Raw genomic sequence first — 20,671 nt, 5'->3', positions numbered from 1 at the left:
ACAATGGAAGAAGGAGAAAGAGAGCCTTAACACAGAAATACAGACACTCAAAGAAGAAGTTTCAGCCCTCAAACAGGAGAACCCAAAAGCCGAGATACGGACACTCAAAAAAGAAGTCTCAGCCCTTAAACAGGAGCTTGCTGATAAAGTAAGCAGTGGACTAGAGGAAGGCGAATTTCAGCCCTCGGTAATAGATGAAATCAAGGAAATCAAGGAACACGTAAGGATGATCACAGAGGAAGAGAAACTGAGTGTGGCAAAGACATATTCATGGGCGGAGATGATAACAAGGACACAGAAAAAGGCGGAGGAGGCCGAAAAATGGATTGAGGTCGCCAAGAAAGGGAAAGGTCAAGAAACTCCTTGTACAACGATGCTTATCAACATGACCCTCAAAGAGAAACAAAGAAGGCGGATGTGAGCACTGCATGTGAGAGTGACCGGTCTCAAGGACATAAACAATGTGGAGAAAGAGGTCACAAGCCTTACATCCATGATGGGGATGGAGAAGCCTTTGCACACAAAGGCATGGAGGGTAGGTAAGAAAAGTGATGGCACGGGAAGAGTCCTATAAGGGGAGAGCTCTCATACTACGCTTCCCCTCGTTGGAAGAGAAGAAGGAATTCTTGAGGAAGAGGCCTACTCTCAAAAAGACAGGTATTTTCCTCGGTGATGACATGACTCTCTCACAGCTCGCACATATGAGAGCGGTAATGCCAGAGATTATAGTGGCAAGGGAGAAGGGAAAGATGGCCTTCTACAGAGATGGACGGGTGGTGATTTTAGAGCGGCGCGCTGCATGATGGTGCGAGACCTATGGGACCACACTGAAGATGGCTACCTGAAATTGTAATGGGTCTATGAGGTTGGACGTGGGTGCATTTGAGGACAGTTTCAAAGACAAGGATATTGTATTCTTCTCAGAGATTTATCAAGCCCCTGGGTAGGTGATGCCACATGTGGTGGGATACAAATGGGAGACAGCTCATAGGACAAATGCGAGATTTGAGCATGGGAGTAGAGGTTCAGGAGGAGTAGCAGTGCTATTCAAAGAGGAACTACAACCATTACTGCCTGTTGTACGAAGAGATGATCATGCTAGATATATGTGGGTGAGACTGAGAGCTGACACAGGTCGATTCCTATATATTGCCATATGTTACTTTCCTCCCAGTACATCAGTGTATGCTGCATCCAGAGGGCAATCACCTTTCCCTATACTAGATGATGGTGATATCATTCTCCTAGGGGACTTCAATGCCCGAACGGGCAACTCGCAGACAGTCTTCTACGACACTTCAGATGAGATGCTTAGAGAGCTGGATGTGGGTGAGTTGGGCCTTGACAGATGCTCAGATGACAGAGAGCAGACGGAGTATGGGAGATACCTCATGGAAATGACGACTACACATGGATTAGCCATACTTAATGGCTCAGCGATTTCCTGGAGCAGCCAGTTTCACATGCTTTCCACACAGACATGGGGCCAGTACAGTGGATTATGTTATGACACAACCGAGCTTTGTCCCATGCATTCAGGATTTCACAATGGGAGCCAGGCCAGTGGGCATAGCAGTAGATCATGCTCTCTTGACACCGTCCGTTAAATTTCAGTATAGTACAACCCAGACATCAGGAGGCAGGTCACACACCCGCTATACATTTACACCAGAGACTGATTTCGTTTATATACGGAGGAGATCTGGGACCGTCTATTGGAAGGCACAGCTGGCACAAATGGTACAGGCCTCTCAGTGGAGGAGCGCACCACTCTACTGACTGAGACACTGCATGGGGCTGCATCAGTGGCATACCCACACACTCAGCCGGGCAAGAGACGACATTCTAGGAGCATGCCCCACAATAGTTGGTATAATGAGGAGTGCAGAGAGATGAGAGCCCAGCTTCAGAGGGATCTTCTTTTAGGAGTCATCACTTACAGACAATCTCGGATTGCTTTCCGACGCCTTGTGCGATAAAAGAAGCGAGCTTACCTAGCTCAAATTGAGTGAGACTTATATTAGATGTTCTTGAGTAGGGACTCAGGAGAGGTATGGCGACTCTTCCATGAGCACTCCCCTCCCCCAATGATTACTTCACCTGATGTGTGGGGCCAATATGCGACATCATTATATACGGTTCCTGGACAGGAACCCCTTCCAGACCCTACCAAGCCTTGCCCAACTACGAGCACTTTCTTTACATCTGAGATGCTACAAAGGGCCATCGACAGGATGAGGGACCGGGAAGGCATATGATCATGACGGTCTAGTACCGGAGCACTTTATACATGCCAGGGATATGATGATGGAGGTTCTCGCAGTGCTGTTCAATCGAGCCATGTGTGAGGGATTACCTGAGACTTGGAGGTTGTCTAATATTGTGCCCATCTTCAAGGCTGGTGACCCTACAGAGCCTAGGAACTACCGCACTATTATGGTTGGACACACATTGGCACTGTTGTATGCATCTATTCTGGAGCAACACTTGAGTAATTGGGCAGAGGGCGAGGGTGTACGAGCAAAGGGTCAGGCCGGCTTCAGGAGGGGTTTCTCTACTCTTGATCATATTCTGACACTCAGGGCCATCATTGAGGAGGGCAAAGCACATGGGAGACGGATCTATTGTAGCTTTGTGGATTTTCGCAAAGCATTTGACATGGTACCAAGAGCTCGATAGATGCGCAGACTACAGGAGATGGGGGTGCCCATAGAGGTGATTTGGGGGATTATGGCTTTGTACAGATCAGTGATGGGACATGTACGCACTCCGGAAGGAGTATCTGATTTAGTTCACTCTACTATTGGAGTGAAACAGGGCTGCCCATTGTCTCCTACTCTATTTGGTATGTATGTTGATGAGGTGTCTGATTACATTGACAGAGAGGGTGACAGGGGTGCCCAGTTGGCAAGGACGTGGATCCCATTGTTGCTATATGCTGATGATATTGTGTTGATATTTGACTCACCAGAAGGTATGCAACGACATTTGGATGCACTACGCAGTTTTGCAGAGGATAGTGGATTGTGTGTAAACCTAAGTAAAACCAAGGTTATGGTGTTTAACACCACACCGCAATGGGTCAGGAGATCACTACCTACTTTCAAATATATTCAGGAGATTGTGGAGTATACAGATGCATACACTTACCTGGGGGTAGTCTTTACTGGGCCGAGATTTTCTTTGAGAAGAGCAGCAGAGACTAGACTAACTAGAGCTCGTGTGGCTCTGGGAGAAATAGAGAGGATGTGTTCGCAAGTTTAGTTCCAGGAACCTAGGACAAAGTTATGGCTCTTTGATACTTTGGTTGCCTCTACTATGTTATATGGGGTGCAGGTTTGGGGACCTTCTGTAGGCCAAGATGGTTGGAGGCGTATGGAGAAGCCCCTAGTATCTATGATCTCTCGGCTGATTAGAGCCAAGGCTTCCGTACCGCATGATATCATTCGAGCAAAATTAGCTATCCCCCCTATGGAGATTGAGGCGCTTACTAGGTCAGTCTCCTTTGTACACAGTCTGTGGGATACTACCAGAGACAGATATGCCAGGGTGGCTCTAGAGTCCTCCAGACAATTAGCTCTTAATGGGGATACATCATGCTGGTATGCACAGACGGCATCATGGTTTCAAACACATGGTTTCACCATGGACAAGTTGCCTTCTTTTCAATACTCTCTACAGGCATCCTTGAGGTCTACGACGCGGGTAGAGATTAATACTCATTCGTCAGGATTTGATCCCGCTGGACACGAGGAGGACATGGATAGAGCCGATACAAGAGTTGGGCAAAAAGATGGCTTTCTATAGAGAGCATCTTCTCCATCTCGCGGGGGATGGGTTTGTGATTCGACCTAGCTATATGGATACGCTATATGGATACGCATCTTTCTCATGGTTTGCGTTGTGCCATTGGCCAGATACGCAAACCAGATACGCATCTTTCTCATGGTTTGTGTTGTGCCATTGGCCAGATACGCACGTCCTCACATCAGCTCAAGATTGAGACTGGCAAATTCAGAGGGACACCAGCAGATAGCAGGATATGCCGCTTATGGCATCTAGAGCCAGAGACAGAGGTACATTACATGTCATTGCACAATGTACTATGAGATACGAGGCCGCTTTCATTGTCTATTCAGAGAAGGTTTTGGGCCTCTATCTAGGGTCATGAGTTATGAAGATTAGAGATGTCTTGGGCTATGTCTACTTGAGTTACACAGGCATAGAGAAACTTTACTGAGGAGAGCTGAAGAGAGACAACCCCAGAGACAAATCACTGATTTCTTTACACTAGATATTGTACACCCAGAAGAACAGACAGAGGAGCAGCCAACAGTGGAGAGGTATGCCCGCACTACTGGCATTCTCATAGACCGAGCATTGGAGCTAGGGAGATCTAGACGACCCCGATGGAGAAGACGAGCTACACAGTTTCGAAGGAGGCTACAGCAAAGGATTCGAGCCATACTTTTTCGTCGTCCAGAGTGCAAATGAAGATGGATCTCTATGAAGATGGATCTTTACTTCCCTCCCATATTGTCTACACATTGTACTGCTTAGTTCACACATTTCCCGCCTTTCACCTTTCACACCTATCAGCTTAGTTTAGGATTCCGCAGCATTTATATTTTGTTATCCTAGTTTAATTTATTTTGTTCATCTGAGTTTGTATCAGATACACCGCATTGTAACTTTTTGGTCTCATAGGTCACTTTGGCCTTTTGAAGATGTTAATATAACATTTCATTTCATTTCATCTCTCTCTCTCTCTCTCTCTCTCTCTCTCTCTCTCTCTCTCTCTCTCTCTCTCTCTCTCTCTCTCTCTCTCTCTCTCTCTCTCTCTCTCTCTCTCTCTCTCTCTCTCTCTCTCTCTCTCTGCGAATCTCTAGTAAGTATAATCCGAGGCATCTCTGATTCCTGGTATCTCATGACTCTACAAAGTGGCCCAAAACCCTCTCTGAATAGACAGTGAAAGCGGCCTCGTATCTCATAGTATATTGGGCAGTGACATATGTAATGTAGCTCTGATTCTGGCTCTATTTGGCACACCTGACAAATCCTGGACTCAACGGGTACTCCTCTAAATCTGTCTGCCTCGATCTCTAGCTGATGTGAGGATGTGCGTATCTGACCAATAGCACATCGTATCCCGTGGGATAGATGAGTATCGTTGTATCCTTATCTAATCACAAAACCATCTTCCGTGAGTTGGAGAAGATGCTCTCTATAAAAAGTCATCTTCGTACCTAGCTCGTGTATAGGTTGTATACATGTCCTCTTCGTATCCAACTAAATCAAGTCCTATCCGGTGAGCCTGGTAATCTCTGCCCTAGTGAGGGAGATGGAGGGTGCATCTAGAGAGTATTGAAATGGGGGTAGCCGGTCCATACTAAAGCCATGTAACTGAAACCAAGATGCCATCTTTGCATACCAACATGATCAGAGTAAGAGAGAGAGGACCTCTTGAAGAGGGGGATCCAGCGACAACGAAAGATTACAGATTTCTTTTAGTCACAAACAGAGGAGTTCGAGCAACCCCCACAACATAACAACACCAGAGGCATACTGCTTGATCGGGCGATAGAGTTGGGGCGGTCCCGTCGCCCACGGATGAGCGGGCCCTCTCGATATCGACGCAGATTGCGATAGAGGATCCATACCATACTGGCACGACATAGGAACCGTCCCGGATACTGATGTATATGTATATGATGCCTCGATTGTCACAGAGCTCCATTGTATCAACTTACCCGTTGTATTTCCTATTCCCTTTGTATCAGCTTTCACCCCACCGCTACCCACTATTTTATTTTCTTTTCAGTTCTTTGTACTTTTTGTACCCAGACCTGGTATTAGATTCACCACATGTAACCTTTTGGTCTCATAGGTCATTTTGGCTTTTTGAAGACGTTAATATTACATTTCATCTCATCTCATCTCTCTCTCTCTCTCGCGTCAACACCCCTTGCTCGTGCCATGGCCTTTTGCTGCTCGCGCGTCACTTGACGAGCTGCTCTGCTTGCCCGCCACTGTCCTCGCTAACTCTACTGTGCAGCCCTTGTAAGCACTGAAGTTGCTGTAGCTGCGTGGACCCCCGCCACTGCTGTGGGTCACCCCTGTGCGCACCATTGTAGCAAGTGTCCCCACCCATATGAATGAGTGAACCAGTCAACTTGCAGGTATCGAGAAGCGAGCTTTCTGTGCGATCGTCACCGACAAGAAACATGACCAATGCAAAGGATAAACAAACACCCCCATCCAAGATGGATACAGGTACAGGTACAAATACATGGACAGGTAAAGACACGTGCAGGAACCGAGAAATCTGTGATATGCTCTATGCAAGACATTTGGGGCTTTATCTCATCCTTACAGGAAATGGTGATGAGGCAGGGTGAGGACATTAAAAACCTTGCACTAAAGAATCAGGAATTGGAGCACACAATCCAAATACAGAATATGAAAATGCAACATCAAGATGAGAAAATTCAGGCCCTGCAAGATGCATTAAGCAGAAAGGTCTCCAATGTGCAAGACACTCTAGCTACACATGATGAGAAGCTTGCACACATGAGTGATAATGCAACAAGAAATATGACCTCCTGAGCACATGTAGTAAGTACTCCAAATGCCATGCCGCAGATACATGAGACGTATGCAAATGTAGATGACACAGAGTATAATGAGCGAAAGAAACACAGTATGAATATTGTGATCCGAGGCATACCCGAATCTGACAATGAGAAAGTACTCATGTTGAATACGGAGGTCATTGACCTCCTTTCAAACACATTTGGCATGCATGATGTAGTGGTGTATGGGGCACACCGTGTGGGTTAGCAGAGGCCTGAGAACAATCGCGCAATTGTATGCACAATGTTGGATGCACGTAAAAGAGCCATCATACTCGAAAATGCTCGCATTTATCTAAGGGACAGCCCAATTTACATCAATGAAGACAGGACACCGCGAAACAAAAAGAAAGAAGACAGGCATATGAAAAACGAATGAAAAAGAACACCTCCACAGGGGCAACATCACCAAAAGCATGACAGGGGGAAACCCATGGGACCACAAACATACACGTCACAAGTTGGAATTGCCGAGGTTTCCCTTGGCACAAAGGGGAAGGATTGACAGAGGTTCTACCACAAGCAGACATACTTTTTCTACTTGAAACGTGGGAACAGGACACATGTAGACTGCCAAGTATTCAAGGATATATTACACACTCGGTTTGGTGGCCTAGTACCAAGATGCGCAGGCAAGGGTGTGTTGCTATAATGTACAAGGAGGAAATGCAAAATGGGATTAAGATATGCAAGATAGATGAACACAAACGATACATATGGGCTGAGATATGTGCAACTGGGAGATCGATGTTCATTGCAGGATGCTACATCCCACATCGGGCATCCCCGTTCTATGATTTGCATAATCTCTCCAAGAATGACCCTTTTGCCGACTTATATGCAGATATTGCAACCTACACACCAAAGGGGGCAATGATGATACTCGGGGATCTCAATGCTCGCATAGCCAACATACAAGTTCAATTGGTTGATTACTCAATCCATCCCGCAAACAAAGATGGCAATCTCGTATTAGATGCAATGTGGGATATATGCTCATGTGATCACCTCATGAATGAACAAGTTCGGCTTTGATATCTATGATGAATTCTATGCAACTTGTAGTCATGAATGGCACCAAGAAATTTGCAAGCTCCGGAACATACACATGCTATACATCAAACCAGCACTAATGATTATGCGTTAGTTAGCCACAATGCATTGGATTTAATTGGACACTTTAAAATTGGTACTCGGTCACCGAACTCGGACCATACCCAATTCATGTATGTCTATACCTCCCACACATGCCTACACAATGCCTCCAAAAGGCGACAAGCTGGGCATATCGAATGCAAGTTACAAAGAAATTCGATTATGCCACTTTTCTGGACAGCCTATTGAGTAGACAATGCATATCCCAGAACATTTCAGAAAATTGGGCTACCTTTCGTCAAGCAATAGAAGAGGCAGCGGAGGTCACTATGGGGCGATCTAAAAGAGACCAACAACAAGTGAAGGGTCTCCCTCATAACCCATGGTTTGATGAAGAGTGTAAAGCAGCCAAACGCAAGCTAAAGTGCTTCAATAAGTCCACGAAGGAGTGGGAAAATGCAACCAAGGAATACAGAATGCTAAAAAGAAAAAAGAGAAGGATGCATGAACTTTTGAAGGAGGAGCAAGAGGTGATTCGATTTAAGAAAGAACCCAAGAAAGCACGGCGCAACATGAAAGGAAAAAAGGAGAATATACTGGGAAATTTCAGCGTGGACGAAATGTATGTATATTCACAAACACACTATGCTCCCACCGATGCTCAAATAATGATGAATGCTGAAATTCACGTTGACACTAAGGAACCTACAACTTTTGCAGCGGCTTTGAGAGGTTTGAAAAAACTAGACGCTGGGAAAGCCCCTGAAATTTTGCACTTCAACTCCGAAATGCTGAGTGGTCGGGTAATGAAGCTAAGAAATGGATACACTGCATGATGAATCAAGCTATTCACCAAGGTATGCCTGAAGATTGGCAAGAGAATTGGGTCAAAGCTTTGTTTAAAGGAGGAGACCATAACCTACTCACGAACTACCGCACCATCATGGTGGGCTCTTGCATGGCAAAACTTTTTGGGAGTCTGATAGAAAAAGATATTAGCACATGGGCTGAAACAGTGGAAAGAGGGCTATCGGTCGAGCAAGTTTTAGAGCAAAACATAGTACCATAGACCACTTGATTACAATCCGGATTATGATGGAAGAGACACGACTCAAAGGGGAAACTATGTACTGTTGTTTTGTGGACTTTAAGAAAGCATTTGATACAGTATCTCGTCATGGGTTATGGTCCCGCATGGAGACCATTGGGGTTCCTGTGCATTTGAGGGTTGCGGTGGCACGCCTATACCATGCGGTTCGATGTAAACTGAAAATGCAAACAGGCTTCTCCAAAGAGTTTTTTAGCACAATAGGCGTCAACAAGGGTGTCCTTTGTCCCCAACATTATTTGGGCTATGCATAGATGAGCTTGAGGACTTTATATGCCAAACGACGCAAGATAATGAAGATGCACCAAACATAGGCCTCATTACCTTGCTACTCCTCGTTTATGCTGATGATGTGGTTCTTTTAGCGCATAGCATCTCTCTTTTGCAAAAACTTTTGGATGCGGTGTATGCTTTCTGCGAAGCTACAGGACTCTCAGTGAATGTCACAAAAACAAAATGTATGGCGACTTGTACACACAAATCAAAGGATCAACCCGCCCTTATGTATGATGGGCAAGAGATTCAAGCAGTTGACATCTTTAAATACCTGGGCATCATTATACCTTCGAATCATAGATGGGGGCAATGTGCAAAAACAAAAATTGAGGCAGGACAAGCAAGGTATTACGAGTTTGAAAACATGTGCAAACAAAGCGTCACTAGAAGGTGGGAAATAAAGTCCATGGCTTTCAATGCGTGTGTGGTCCAAACGCTATTGTATGGGGTAGAGGTATGGGGACCAAGTATTCCGGCCAGCACATGGAATGACATTGAGAAAATTCAGAAAAAGTTCTTATGTAGACATATGGGGATAAAAACCACAACACCATACTCACAGATGCTATTGGAGACTAGACAAAGACCATTGGAAATGCTTGCTTTGCAAAGAATGCATAGATATCTCTTGAAGGTGAAGTTGATGCCTAATAACCGGTTGCCTCACATAGCATGGGAGGTAGGACGCAAGCCGCAAAAGAACCACAAAAGCAAGTTTCTCACTTCTAGCCTTGTTGAGGACATCACGAAATGGTTCTCTAAATGGAATGTGGGAGCATATGTGGACATGCATGTAGAGGAAGGTACCGAGCATGAGCACGAGCTGAATTTTGAACTACAATTACTTGAGGCCCTTCATAGCAAATGGAAGAATGCAATGCACAGGTCCAAGTTTGAATACTATTGCAAGCACATAAACACACGATATTGGGAAGAATACAAAACCGGGGAAACCCAAATACATATCAAGACACACATGTCCTACCGTGCGAGACGGGCCATCACCTTGATGCGGACAAGATCACACATGCTCAAAAGTGAAACGGGAGGATGGCTGAATATTGATGCAAACATGAGGAGATGCACTCAATGCAACTTGAATTCATTGGAAAATGAGGCACATGTAACCCTTGAATGTCCAGCATATGCGCACATTCAGGTCGATTTTCCTCAACTTATTCAAGGTTGTACTACATTTGAGGAGCTTCTCTCAAGAACACATCCCTCTCCAGTAGCACTAGACATCTACCTTGCCAAAGTGCTAGAACATCACACCACACTCACAAACAAGATCACCACAGAATCATGACACGCCCCCTCCTTCACATGGGAAGGGGGGAGTCTCATATATGAGATTTTGGGTCCCATGGGTATTTTGGCCACCCGAGGACGTAAATACATCATCATCATCATCTCTCATAACAGGTCTTGAGTTCAACTCTCCTCGTCGGCTAGATCTTTAAGGTCTGTTGGGATAGTTTCCTACGACGTTAAAACTCTCTTCTTCTTCTTCTTCTTCTTCTTCTTCTTCTTCTTCTTCTTCAGACAAGCATCGATAACATTCTATTACTTGACCCCACCTTAGGGCACCCAAAATGGTGCAGACCCCAAGCGGAAGTTAAAAACTGCTACATGAGACACCTATAGGCAATCACGAAAGCCAATGGCCAGCAACATTAAAACCTGAAAAAATGCCAAAGGAAAAAAACCCTCCTAGTGGGTAAAAAGTGCCTTTACATATTCTGTAGGAGGAGGAGGAGGAGGGAGAGGGAGAGGGTATCCACCAAAGCCCATGATATATAGGCACCTCCAAAAAGCTGAGAAGAGGGAAAACCACTCAAGAAGGCATGGCATATAACTAGGAAGCCAAAGACGATGTCAAAAGATGTGCTAAAAGGCAACTATTGCAAAGGAGGGTGAAGGATGGGAGATAAGAGGCTGAAGAGGATGCCCAAAAACTGCTGCCCCGGTAGGTACCCATCCAGAAGGAAGAAGAAAACCACTATTGAAATGCCAAGACCAAGTAGCCGCTAAAAAGCACCACCAAAAGAGGAAGCCAGTAAATTGGGAGTAGAAAGCTAGCAAAGCAAGGAGGAAGATAAAAAAAGAGCCACTAGTGAAGTGCCAAGATGGAAATCGAGAACACCTGGAGCAACCACCACATAGCCGCTAAAGTGCACGACCACAAGAGGGAGCAAGTAAGGTTGGTGTCAAAGGCTAATAGAGAAAACACCAGGGGTACAAAGTACACCATTTACATAAAGGAGACTATATACTACCAAAAAAGCCTACTTTGAAGAACATATGTAATAGGAAAAAAGCAATTCCACAAAAGTACAATCTAGCTAAGCAAACGAAAGTGCAACGACATTACGAAAAGATCTCTGCAATGATAAACCAATACCCTGACAATTGCATCTCTGTGAACTGTGACAGAAGCTCTTATTCTGACTTCTACAGTAGCAACACTCAATGATATGCATTGCTATTGGTTTGATGCATAAACTCCAAGCAAATACTCAAGCAAAAAGATACCAGTCCAACTCACCGCAATGTTCAGGATCCCAATGGCAGGATGCTCCTTGAAAAGCTTGGCTAATTTTTTCCTCTTCTTTTTTGAAATGCATCCATTTGCAAGCATCTGCATAAGCACCTATACATTCAACAGGTAAAAGAGCACTTAGTATGCCTCAAATTGCTCCTCTCAAGCATGAACATGTTTGATGCTTGTATAATCTATCCAATTGATGCTTGTGATTTTGGCCCTTTTGCCTGATCTTTTGAGCATACAAATATACGTCTTTCGATGAAAGAGACAGAGAGAAGGAAGAGTGGACAAGCTGCTACTCTCTCAAGAACTCTGTGAGTGCAAAAACAAGGGGGAAAATTTAAAAACTTACATCAGATACAGAACTTTTCTGAATAAAACCCCTCCATGCAGCAACAAAGTCTCCAAGCTCTTGCTTTGACATGTCATAAGGTGTCTTCTGCGAATTCATCATGGAATCTTCAGGTGACTTGGTGCATAGCCGGACACGCTCCTCTGCTGCTGAAGGATACGGGCAGCTATTTGGCTGAAGGTGACTAGACATAAGGGCACTTTTTTTCTTACCAGCCAATGCTTTTGCAGTAGCTTTTGGAATATCTTCATTGTCAGAACTTAACAAAGTGTGCTGCGCATGTTCTGCCGCTGCAGAAGCAAGGAATGCGTCAATCCGACTTGTGATACTAGGCCCAGATATTTCTTGCTTTAAAGCAGTTTCCTTGGCAGAAATTAGACTTGCTCTCTGGCTGGCAAATGCCTTATCTGCTTTTTTCTCCCGTCTAATAAAAGAGATGTGCATCCTAGTCAAGGAAGAAAACCATCTGTGTTAGTAGTAGAATGTTATTTTTCATGCCAAAGGCGTTGCAAACAAAAGAGGAGCTTACTTTTTCACCATAAAGGCTTAGCGGATAAGGCCATCCAAAAAGACAAATTATGATCTACAACCAAGTGAAATGCAATGAAGAACAGAAAACAATCAGCAGACATAGAATAGGAAATATTTATAGAACAAGAAGGAAATATGAATAGATGCATCAAACAGAGAGTATCCAATTTGTGATCTATGATTTCAAGCATGGGTTATCAATGTATGGATATACATTCTGTAACGAATAAAATCTCAGATTACAAATACGCAAAAGCCCATAAACCATACAGAATAATTATAACTATCTATCACAGATGTCACAATTAAAGCACTCGGCAATGATGAATAAACATGGAACATCTACGTCAAGACATCTTTAGACGAGTAACTGCTAAAATATGCAAGAACTACTCAAACTTTTAAATGTTCAAGTATGTAGCATCTTAAGTGAATAGGCCAATGTGATTCCAATATTTATTTTGGCTCTAGGTATTTATTTTTACTTAGTTGTCATTGTAGAGATATATTAATTCATTGCCAAGGTTGGTTGGTTCAAAAGTCTCTCTGCCACTTTAGATCATATTCTTACGCTCAGAGCCATTATTGAGGAAGGAAGAGCAAGCGGGAGAAGGATGTATTGTTGCTTTGTGGATTTTCGGAAAGCTTTTGATACAGTACCAAGGGCCAGATTGATGCGCAGGATGCAAGAGTTAGGGGTCCCCAAAGATATTATTTGGGGGATCATGGCCTTATACGGGTCAGTAACTGGTTATGTACGTACTCCAGAAGGGGATTCCGACATTGTTCATTCCACCGTTGGAGTAAAGCAGGCATGCCCACTGTCCCCTACTTTATTTGGTATGTACATAGATGAGGTATCAGATTACATTGATAGAGAGGGTGACAGAGGTGCTCAACTTGCAGGGTCATGGATCCCTTTGTTGTTGTATGAAGATGATATTGTATTGATAGCAGAATCACCAGATGGAATGCAGAGGCAGCTAGATGCATTACATAAATTCGCGGAGGATAGTGGACTGTCGGTAAACTTGGGTAAAACCAAAGTTATGGTGTTTAACACCACACCGCAGTGAGTTAGGAGATCGGCACCTACATTTGCATATGGCCAGGATACAGTAGAGTACACAGATGCATACACATACCTTGGTGTGGTATTTACAAGACCGAAGTTTACTCTTAAGAAAGCAGCGGATGCTAGATTGTCCAGAGCCTCTACGGCCTTGGGAGGGTTGGAGAGGATGTGTTCACAAGTGCAGTTTCAGGAACCACGAACAAAACTTTGGCTCTTTGATACTGTGGTGGCTTCGGCTATGCTTTATGGGGTCCAGATTTGGGGACCATCTGTGGATCAGGATAATTGGAAGTCAATGGAGAGACCTTTGGTATCTATGATTTCCCGAATGATTAGAGCCAAGGCCTCCGTACCACACGCGATTACCCGAGCGGAACTAGCTGCCCCTCCGATAGAAATAGGAGATCTTACCAGATCAGTGTCCTTTATACATGGTTTGTGGGATACAAATAATTGCCGATACACTAGACTGGCCCTCGAATCCTCTCGACAATTAGCAATGAAAGGGGATACATCATGCTGGTATGCGCAATTGTCCTCGTGGTTTCAGAGACACGGGTTCAGTATGGAAAGATTACCCCCCTTCCAATACTCTCTTGAGGCTCCATCACTGGCAATTACACGAACGGAGATTAATAAAACCATCCGTCAGGATCTTATACAGTTGGATACTAAGAGGACATGGGTAGACCCTACACAAGAATTGGGCACGAAGATGGCCGACTACAAAGAAAACTTCCTACAGCTATCTGAAGATGGATTTGTGATTCACCCGAGCTACATGGATACCCACCAGTCTCATGGTTTGAGATGTGCTATTGGTTAGATTCGTACATCCTCACACCAATTGGAAATTGAATTTGGCAGATTTAGGGGAATCCCACCTGAGAGCAGAATTTGCAAGTTATGCGGAATGGAGCCGGAGACAAAATTACACTACATATGCCACTGCACCGTATACTATGAGATACGTGGGCACTTCCATTGCCTATTTAAAGAAGGCTTTGGACCTCTTGATAGAGTTATGCAATACCAAGATCAAAGATGCTTAGGCTTGTACCTACTGGAACTACATCGGCACAGGGATAATCTAATGAGAAGACAAAGAGCACTACAGCCTCAGAGGCAGATCACAGATTTCTTCTGATCGAGAGAAGCAGGAGTGGAAGGAGAAGCAAGAGGCCAGCACAAAGGAGTACCCACATTCATACCAAAGGCACCCTCATTGACAGGGCGAATGAGCTTAGGAAATCGAGACGACCACGACTGAGATGCAGAAGCACACTTCACCGGAGGAGACTACAACAAAGGATTAGAAGCATTCTAGCCAGACACCCAGAAGGCTCATAAGAAGTTTATTTAATACTTTGTAATTAGTTTTTCACATTTATTTTCACACTTAGTACTTTAGTACTAAGGTACCCAGACATTGTAACAGATTCACCACTTTTGTATCAGTTTGGTCTCATAGGTCATTCTGGCCTTTTTTGAAGACGTTAATTAACATTTCATTTTCTCTCTCTCTCTCTCTCTCTCTCTCTCTCTCTCTCTCTCATATGAGTTTGGACTCTCCATCACTATTTTTGGGGTTTCGTCACCTCTTTTTTGCTGTTTTTAGGGTTTCATCATTATTTTTTTCTTGTTTTTTAGGGTGTCGCCAATAATTTTTGCCGTTTTTTAGGGTTTTGTCCCTATTTTTTGCTGTTTTTTAGGGTTTCAAACATGTCTTTGCTGTTTTTTAAAGTTTCGAAGCGTTTCTTGCTGTTTTTTAGAGTTTCTTGTATTTTTTTGGTTGTTTTAGTCTCTCTCTCTTATGGTCTCCCTCCATTGGGCTACCCATTGACCCCCTTTCACAAGGCCTCCCCATTGGCTATAGCCCACCTCCCTCTCAACATGAAGTTCTCGACCACCACCAAGCGGATATCAACACTTGAAGTTGACGTGAAGGAGTGGAAGAAAGAGATGGAGGCAACCTTTCTTCAAAAGATGGAGGAATAGAAAGAGGAGAAGAAGAACCTATGCGAAAGATTTCTCGCGTCGAAGAGCAAGCGGCTTCACAAGAAGCCACAATCCGAACTCTCCAAGGTGAACTTCTTGCAGCTAAATGTGGGCGGCTCGAAGAAGGAGAAATTCAGCCATCCATGATGGGAGAATTGAATACCATGAGAAAAGAAATACGGGTTATCGAGAAAGATGAGGAGAAGAAGTCATGGGCCGCGGTCATCTCCGCAAAACAAAAGAAAGTAGAGGAGGCAGAAAAATGGATTGAGGTCACCAACAAAGGGAAGGAAAGGAAGCTCTTTGTACACCCACTCTTATTAACACGACCCTCGAAGAGGAGCAGAGGAGGAGGATGCAGGCTCTACATGTGAGGATAACCCGCCTCAAGGACATAAAAAATGTGGTAAAGAGGTCACAATCCTCACATCCATGATGGGGATGGACAAGCCTTCACACACAAAGGCATGGAGAGTGGGCAAGAAGAGTGATGGCCTGGGAGAATCTTCAAAAGAGAGAGCTCTAATACTACGCTTCCCCCCCTTGAAAGAGGAGAAGAAATTCCTCAAAAGGAGGCCTACTCTCAAGAAGACAGGTATTTTCCTCCATGATGATCTCACTCTCTCGCAGCTTGCGCATATGAGAGAGGTAATGCCAGAGATTACGGCGGCAAGGGAGAAGGGAAAGATGGCCTTTTACAAAGATGGTCGGGTGTTGATTGTAGAGCGGCACTCTACATGACGGAGTGAGACCTATGGGACCACACTGAAGATTGCTGCTTGGAATTGTAATGGATCTATGAGGTTGGACGTTGGTGCCTTCGAGGACAACTTCAAAGATAGGGACATTGTTTTCTTCTCAGAGATTCATCAGGCCCCTGGACAGCTTATGCCACATGTGGTGGGAGACAGCCCTCAGGACAGTCACGAGATTTGAGCATGGGAGTAGAGGTTCACGAGGAGTAGGAGGAGTAGCAATGCTATTTAGGGAGGAGTTACAACCACTACTACATATTGTACGGAGAGATGATCATGCTAGATACATGTGGGTGAGGCTAAGAGCTGACACGAGCTGATTTCTATACATTGCCATATGTGACTTCCCCCCCAGTACGTCAATATATGCAGTCGCATTTCTCTCTACTAGATGATATATGGGAGTTTTCTAGGGATGGTGATATCACCCTCCTAGGGGACTTCAATGCCCAAACGGGCAACTCTCAGACAGTCTTCTACGACACTGCGGATGAGATGCTTAGAAAGCTGGATGTGGGTGACTTGGGGCTTGACTAATGCTCACATGACAGAGAGCAGACCTAGTATGGGAGATACCTCACGGAGATGATGACCACACATGGGTTAGCCATACTTAATGGCTAACAGCGATTTCATGGAGCAACCGGTTTCACATGCTTTCCATACAAACACGGAGTCGGTACAGTGGACTACTTTATGGTACAACCGAGCTTTATTCCTTGTATTCAGGATATCAAAATGGGAGCAAGACATTGTCTGTTTCATTTCAGTATAGTACAGCCCAGACATCAGGAGATAGGTCACATACCCGTTATACATTTACACCAGAGACTGACTCGGTTTATACAGAAGAGATCTATAGCCGTCTATGCCCAGCTAGTCCTGGCCTCTGAGTGGAGGAGTGCACCACTTTACACTGACTGAGACATTGCATGCTGCAACATCAGAGGCATACCCACACAGTCAGTCGGGTCTGAGGCGACATTCTGGGAGCATGGCCCAGAATAGTTGGTATGGTGAGAAGTGCAGAGAGATGAGAGCCTAGCTCCAGAGAGATCTTCTTTTAGGACTGTTCACTTGTAGACAGTCTCAGATTGCTTCCCGGCGCCTTGCGCGACGAAAGAAACGAGCTTGCTTGGCCCAGATGGAGCGAGACTTGTATCAATTGTTCTTGAGTAGAGACTCCGGAGAGGCATGGCGATTCTTTCATGAGCACTCTCCTCCCCCAGTGATTACTTCTCCTGATGTGAGGGGTCAGTATGTGACATCGTTATATTCAGTTCCTGGGGGACAGGACCCCCTTCCAAATCCTACACAGCCATGCCCACCTACCAGCACCTTCTTTACCACTGAGATGGTAAAGAGAGCCATTGACAGGATAAGGCCCACCTGGCCATATGATCATGATGGTCTAGTAGCAGAGCACTTTATACATGCTAGAAATATGTTGGTAGAGGTTCTTGCAGTGTTGTTCAATCGTGCCATGTGTGAGGGGTTACCTGAGACTTGGAGGTTGTCTAGTATTGTGCCTATCTTCAAGGCAGGTGATCATACAAAGCCTCGGAATTACCGTACTATTATGGTTGGACACACATTGGCACGGTTGTATGCATCCATTCTTGAGAAGAAGTTGAGTAATTAGGCAGAGGGTGAGGGTGTACAGGCAAAGGACGAGGCTGGTTTTAGGAGGGGTTTCTCCACTCTTGATCATATTCTGACACTCGGAGCCATCATTGAGGAGGGCAGGTCACATGGGAGACAGATTTATTGTAGATTTGTGGATTTCCGCAAAGCATTTGACATGGTACCGAGAGCTCGATTGACGCGCAGACTGCACGATATGGGCGTGCCCATAGTGTTGATTTGGGGGACTATGGCTCTATACAAATCAGTGAGAGACATGTACGCACTCCAGAGGGGAGATCTGATTTAGTTCACTCCACTATTGGGATGAAACACGGTTCCCCATTGTTTCCTACTCTATTTGGTATGTATGTTGATGAGGTGTCTGATTACATTGACAGAGAGGATGATAGAGGTGCACAGCTAGCAGGGACATGGATCCCATTGTTGTTATATACTGATGATATTGTGTTGATCTCTGACTCACCAGAGGGTATGCAGCGACAGTTGGATGCATTACACAGTTTTGCAGAGGATAGTGGATTGTCTGTAAACCTTGGTAAAACCAAGGTTATGGTATTTAAACACCACACCATAGTGGATCACGAGATCAGCACCGACTTTCACATATGGTCAGGAGATTGTAGAGTATACAGATACATACACTTACCTTGGGGTTGTCTTCATTGGGTCGAGGATTTCTTTGGGGAGAGCAGCAGAGGCTAAACTGACTAGAGTTTATGCAGCCTTGGGAGGCTTGGGGAGGATGTATTCGCAGGTTCAGTTCCAGGAAGCTCACACAAAGCTATGGCTCTTTGATACTTTAGTAGCCTCAGCGATGTTGTATGGGGTGCAGATATGGGGACCTTCTGTAGACAAGGATGGTTGGAGACGTATGGAGAGGCCCTTGGTATCTATGATTTCTCGATTGATGAGAGCCAACGCCTCTATACCCCACGCTATCATTTGAGCAGAGCTAGTTGCCCCTACTATGGAGATTGAGGCGCTTACGAGATCAATCTCCTTTGTGCACAGCTTGTGGGATACTAATAGACACAGATATACTAGACTGGCCCATGAGTCTTCCAGTGTCACGTGACACATCCAACCCTATGTGTCCGTGGACAAGCTACAGCATGACAAGGGTTTAGTTCAGTCAAGTCAGTCTAGAATAGGAAGTGATCTGGCACTTTTGTGAGTCTGTTCGCAGACCGTGCATGTCCAGACACTTAGATTAGATGCATATCCTCTGGTTGCACATAGCATGATCATCAGATTTCCATCACAACCCATCAGGAGCATTTTTACAGTGCATAGACCTATTTTCCCTATTTTTGACATTTTTCACTTATTATTTTTAAGTGACTTTTTTTGGGAAGTAGGTAGGGCAATTTTGCTAAGTTTGTCTAAGTAGAAACCTAGCGCTAGCACTTTCGGGCAGAAGAGGCAGCAGGAACCGTGTGTTCAACAGGCACCTTCTCAGCAAGACCCCCCACATCAGCAAGGTTAGCGTTTTAGCATATGCAAGGACCTAGCGTTTTCATCCACAGGCAGCCTGGCGTTTTGTGCACAACAGATCAGCCCCAGCAGCAGCAAGACAGAACAAGAAGCCTAGCGTTCTGCATTTGCAGGACATCCGGCAGCAGTAGGAGGATTTTCAGCCCTAGCGTTTTTGCATCTGCAAGGCCCTTCAACGTTTCTACAGATCTTCGCGACGGAATCTCCACAAGCACCAGCGTTTTCAGTTTTCAGCAATCAGACTCCGCAGTAGAAGTCCCGAACCTCGCATATCTCACCTTCCCGCAGCAGATCCTCGCCGCACGATCAGATCCCGCGAAGTTTGCAGTTTCGGCCCGGAAAAGGCAGATTTCAGCATCTGCGTTTTCAGCACGTCGACGTCGCATCGTCGCCATCGACATTGTCACTGACATAGAGTCAGAATTCAGCAGATAAAGATTTGCAGATTTCAGCCCTTAGCATTTTCAGATTTCAGCCCGTCTCGTCGTCGTCGACATCGTTGGCAAGTCCAAGCATTGTAGAGATTTTTGCAATCATAAGTAGACCGCTCTCGCCATAGAGAGTGGGGCCTTCGGAGGAGGGTTTTACAATGTCTCTGGTGTCGTATTCTCTCTCTATTTCTCAGTCTCATGAACTTTCATTCACAGTGTGCATTCACTTTGTTTGTGTCCATTGCACTCTCTCACTAAAGGAACGGAAGGTTCTCCCTTCCGTAAGTAAAAGGAACCTTGAGCACAGTTCGGAGCACTCATCTTGAGCAAAGTTCAAGATTCACTTCCACTGCACCTTACATCCAAATACTTAACTCTTCAGGAGGACACTTCATGCCGTTATCCACAGACGACATCATGGTTTCAAATGCATGGCTTCACCATGGACAGGCTGCCCCCTTTCCAGTCCTCTCTTCAAACACCCTCAATGTCTCTTTCACGGGTGGAGATTACTAGACTCATTCGTTGGACCTGATCTAGCTGGATACCAGGAGGACATGGATTGAGCCGCCACAAGAGTTGCACGAAGATGGCTTTCTATAGAGAGCATCTTCTCCACCTCACGGGAGATGGGTTTGTGATTAAACCCAACTACATGGATACACATGTCACATATGCCTCATGGTTTGCGGTGTGCCATTGCTCAGGTACGCACATTGTCACATCAGC

The 20,671-nt window shown here is 45.0% G+C and overlaps 1 protein-coding gene across 1 annotated transcript in view; it reads right to left on the bottom strand.

Annotated features, from left to right (window-relative positions):
- The window catches only part of NOV (Histidine kinase-, DNA gyrase B-, and HSP90-like ATPase family protein), a gene marked incomplete at its 3' end in the record, with an annotated part of 61,458 nt that overhangs the window by 25,854 nt on the left and 14,933 nt on the right, over window positions 1-20,671 (bottom strand). Inside the window, exons 3-4 of the mRNA XM_086501415.1 lie at window positions 12,012-12,456; window positions 11,660-11,764 (exon numbers count right to left, since the gene is read on the bottom strand). Coding sequence (XP_086357541.1) covers window positions 11,660-11,764; window positions 12,012-12,456 — 550 coding nt within the window. The remainder of the gene's footprint in view (window positions 1-11,659; window positions 11,765-12,011; window positions 12,457-20,671) is intronic.

This window comes from Adiantum capillus-veneris, chromosome 26 (assembly GCF_014529385.1).
Source record: "Adiantum capillus-veneris isolate H3 chromosome 26, ASM1452938v2, whole genome shotgun sequence".
Taxonomy (NCBI): Eukaryota; Viridiplantae; Streptophyta; class Polypodiopsida; order Polypodiales; family Pteridaceae; genus Adiantum; species Adiantum capillus-veneris.
This window is presented reverse-complemented; position numbering and strand designations above follow the sequence as displayed.